The following is a 5,000-nucleotide window of genomic DNA, read 5'->3' as shown; positions in this document are numbered from 1 at the left end:
ATAATGATAATAATAATAATAATAATGATAATAATAATAACAATAATAATAATAATAATAACAATAATGGTAATACTAATAAGATGTGATAAAAATAAATAAATAAATAAAACAAAACGTTTGATATTACACCTTCACCACACTCAATAAACGCACAAAACAAAAACAAATAAATAGTAATAATAATAATAATAATAATAATAACAATAATAAATAAATAAATAAAAAACATAGGAAAGGCAAGATCTCGACAACAGAAAATCCTGTCTCTTCCCAACACTCCCTTTCTTGTGTCTTTTCACAAGATTATGCAAATTTGTGATCTTGAGACTTTTGCGAGAAGGCTGATCTCCTGGCAGCTGAAAGAGGCTTGTGATTCTCGGCCTTTGTAAGACTGTTTTAAAGATTTGTGTGTTATAACTTGTTATAACTACGTATTTGTTATTGTCTGGGTGTGTGGTTATTTTTTATGTTTTATGAATAAATAAAATATTATTGTTTATGTTTTATATTTTTGTATGTTTGTTATCTGTTATTATCTGTTTGTTTATTTATTAATTCATGGAAAAAGTGTTTTTATTTGATTTTATTTTTGGGGAAAGAAAACTGATCATTTAACTAGGGGGGGGTGCTTCTGGATTTGGATATTTTCAGTTCATTTCAACTATTTAAACATTCAGTCGTTTAGCTTGTCATTTTGAGCATCACTGGCTTTATTCATATGCTTAATACATACTCTATATGCCCTATTGTTTTTGTTTTGTTTTTTTGTTTTGTTTTTTACCTGCCTAATTCTTACGTCAGATTTTGAACTCGATTGGACTTCATACCACGTGTAATGTATGACCTATATATAGCCTTATCGCTTACTCCTCTCGCCATTGGAAGTTACAGACAAAATGCAAGTTTGGGGTAGTTTTTATTACTGTTACTATCATTGTTGTCTTTAGTCCTCTGGCTTACCTCCCTCTCTCTCTCTCTCTCTCTCTCTCTCTCTCTCTCTCTCTCTCTCTCTCTCTCTCTCCCTCTCTCCCTCTCTCTCTCTCTCTCTCTCTCTCTCTCTCTCTCTCTCTCTCTCTCTCTCTCCACACACACAAAATACTATTCCCATTCCTTTTCCCTCTCCCGTTGTGTGTGTGTTCGCCGTCTTCGATTAGTGACCTTCCGTTGCTCTCGTAGGCTTTACAAGAAAAGGTCATAGTGACTAATATCTTATATACATTAGGCGTGGGTCTCTGTTGCCTTGACATTTTCTAGAAGGTTACCTAATAATGCCATAGTAACGCAGTGTACCTTTTAGGCTTATAATGGTGTATGGGATCACATCAGAATCTCATCTGTGGATCGTTCATTAAGCATAAGAATTTGCCGTAGGTTTCTTTATGTATGTGTGTGTGTGGCAGAGAGACAGAGAGAGGGGCGGGGGGCGGAGGACGAGAAAGAAAGAGGGGGAGTGGGCGGGGGACGAGAGGTGGAGAGAGAGAAACATTTCGACTTGTTGATTTTTTTTTTAAACTTTACACATTATTGTATTTATTTGTTATAGATTAAATACATTCAGGCTTTAAGTTTATTGAATCTTTGAATGCCTTGTTAGAGTCTCTCTGCTGATAATTCCAAATATATCATAACAATTTGATTTACTTTATACTGACAACGAACATACTAGTACAACGCTACACTTAAAACAATGGAGTTCCCCTACAACATATATATATTAATCTTCTTCCAACAGCATATATATATATATATATATATATATATATATATATATATATATATATATATATATATATATATATATATATATACATACACATTCATATTTTCCCTACAACATATATACACACACATTCGTCTTCTCCCTACAAGACACACACACACACACACACACACACACACACACACACACACACACAAACACACACACACACACATACACACACACATACACAATACACACACAGAATATATATATATATATATATATATATATATATATATATATATATACATTCTTCTTTTAACGGTAGGTTCATGTCTGAGCCGCCGTGGTCACAGCATATATATATATATAATATATATATATATATATACATCCAATCTCCACAACACCCATACATCAATCACCCCCCTCCCTCCCTCCCTCCCTCCCCACACAAAATATATACTCACACACGAATCCACTCTTCCTTGCAGTGCACTCGCTCCCCAACCTGACGGTGTTAAGCCTAAGCGGGTGCAGCAAAATCACAGACGACGGAGTGGAACTTATCGCCGAAAACCTGCGCAAACTCCGCTCGCTCGACCTCTCGTGGTGCCCGAGAATCACTGACGCGGCGCTCGAGTACATCGCCTGCGACCTCAACCAGCTGGAGGAACTCACGCTGGATAGGTGAGGATTTTCTTTAATTAATGGTATTGCTTAGTTTCGGTTGTTTTTAGTTTGTTTGTTTTGTTATTAGCTCACGCTGGATAGGTGAGGATTTTTTTTTTATTAATGGTATTGCTTAGTTTCGGCTGTTTTTAGTTTTGTTTGTTTTATATTAATTCACGCTGGATTTTTTTTTCTTGATTTATTACTGCTTATTCTCGGTTGTTTGTTTGTTTGTTTTTTGTTTGTTTGTTTATTTATTCTGTTATTAACTCACGCTTGATAGATGAGGATTTTTATTATTATTATTATTATTTACTGCTTAGTTTCGGTTGTTTTTAGTTTGTTTGTTTTGTTATTAGCTCACGCTGGATAGTTTTTTTTTTTTTTTTTTTTTTTTTTACTTGGCTTATTACTGCTTATTCTTGTTTCTTTTTGTTTGTTTAATAATATATATAGATATTATATATATATATATATTATATATATATATATATATATATATATATATATATTTTTTTTTTTTTTTTTTTTTTTTTTTTTTTTTTTAGATTTATTTATGAATTCATTTGATTGATGAGAGACCGCGGAATTATTATTTTCATCAATATTTTATTATTTTTTAACTCACGTTTGATGAGTGAGAGACCGCGGGTTTATTTTTTTCTTTTATTGTTTGTTTGTTTTGAATTTTATCCCTATTTTGATTTCTTTTTATGTAGATGTAATTTTATTTTTATTTTACTTTTATTTTACTTTTTACTTTTATGTTCATTTTATATTTATTTTTTCTTTTATTTTTACTTTTATTTCGTTTTCATTTTATATTCATTTTTTCTTTTATTTTTACTTTTATTTGGTTTTCATTTTATATTATTTCTTCCCTATGCTTTACTCTTCAGTGTCTTGATTTTCATTTATTTAAAGGAATAATTAAAGGGTTATAAATTGATTCTTAGACGAATTGTTAAGGGATGTTGTCGATTTTATTCATTTGATTTATTTCATTCAGTCAGTCACTTATTTTTCTTTCCGTGAATTATCGGAATTGTGAAATGTTTCGCTTATCACTATATTCTAGTTTAATAAATTATTAAATTGCCACCGACCCATCCTACAGATCACACACACTACACGCATTGCACACGCACGCACGCACGCACGACGAACACAGACAACACACTACACACACACACACATTCACAAACACAACACTCACACACACACACACACACACACACACACAGCACACACACGCACACCAGACACCACACACACACACACACACACATACACACCACCACACACACCACACCACACACCACACACACACACACACTCATTTAATCAGTCAGTCAATCAATCACTCGCGCGCTTGCTCACTCATTCACACCCTCACTCACTCACTCATTCACTCACTCACACCCTCATCCTCCATTTTTTATTATTATTATTATTATTATTATTATCTCCTTTCCCTCTCCTTTCGCAAGCACAAAACATACAGTACATCTTTAACTTCCCAGTTCAAAAAAGGGGTTTCAAAATGATTAAATTCTATCCATTGTACTCCCACCCCATCGAAATTACTCAAAATATTCACAGTGCTTAATTTCCTCAACCATCTCGTATAAACTATTTATTACTTAGTAATAGTAATAGTAGCAGTAGTATTAATAGTAATAGCAGTCGTAGTAGTAGTAGCAGTAGCTGTAGTAGTAGCAAGTAGTTGTAGTAGTAGCAGTCGTAGTGGTAATATCAGTAGTAGTAATAATAACAGTACTAGTAGCAGTTATAGTAGCAGTAATAGCAGTAGTAATAATAGCAGTAGCAATAATAGCAGTAGTAGTAGCAGTAACAGCAGTAGCAGTAACAGCAGTAGCAGTAACAGCAGTAGCAGTAACAGCAGTAGCAGTAACAGCAGTAGCAGTAACAGCAGTAGCAGTAACAGCAGTAGCAGTAACAGCAGTAGCAGTAGTAGTAGCAGAAAAATGCTCAGAAAGTTCCAAATATTCAACCTTCCATCCAAAAGACATTTAGCCAAACCTACCTCTTCTACTTTCACCATTCAACCATGCTATCGAAACTACACAAATCATCAATCATTCTCCCTAAACTACCTAACCTCCTCCCTCCCAGGCAACCGCAAATGCTAAACCAATCCACCCAACCCAAAATACCCAACTACCCTCACCCAAACAACCCAAAAACCCAACTGTCCTTTACCCAAACAACTCAATAACCAAAATACCCAACTACTCACCCAAAACAGCCCAAAATACCCAACTGCCCTTCACCTAAACAAATATCCAATTACCCTTCAACCACATACCTTAAATACCTAAGCACTCTCACTTAAACAACAAAACTCTCCGTCACCCAAAATACCCACTTACCCTCACCCAAAATACCCAACTAACTTCACCCAAACAACTCAAAATACCCACTACCCTTTACCCAAACAACCAAAAAATGCCCAACTACCCTCACCCAAACAACTCAGAAAGAAAAAAACACCCAAACCACTTTCGACAACCCAAAATACCCAACCACGCAACCCATCCATACAACCCACCCTTCCAGAAAACCCAACCCCACGCATCTCTCTTCCTCTCTCTCTCTCTCT

At 34.6% G+C, this 5,000-nt stretch overlaps 1 protein-coding gene across 1 annotated transcript in view; it reads left to right on the top strand.

Moving 5' to 3' along the window:
- Positions 1-5,000, top strand: part of LOC119595225 — a 34,124-nt gene that overhangs the window by 22,029 nt on the left and 7,095 nt on the right. Inside the window, exons 2-3 of the mRNA XM_037944391.1 lie at positions 1,301-1,370; positions 2,200-2,395. Coding sequence (XP_037800319.1) covers positions 1,301-1,370; positions 2,200-2,395 — 266 coding nt within the window. The remainder of the gene's footprint in view (positions 1-1,300; positions 1,371-2,199; positions 2,396-5,000) is intronic.

The sequence above is a fragment of the Penaeus monodon genome, chromosome 35 (genome assembly GCF_015228065.2).
Source record: "Penaeus monodon isolate SGIC_2016 chromosome 35, NSTDA_Pmon_1, whole genome shotgun sequence".
NCBI lineage: Eukaryota > Metazoa > Arthropoda > Malacostraca > Decapoda > Penaeidae > Penaeus > Penaeus monodon.
The sequence above is the reverse complement of the archived record's forward strand: the minus strand, read 5'-3'. Positions and strand labels throughout refer to the sequence as shown.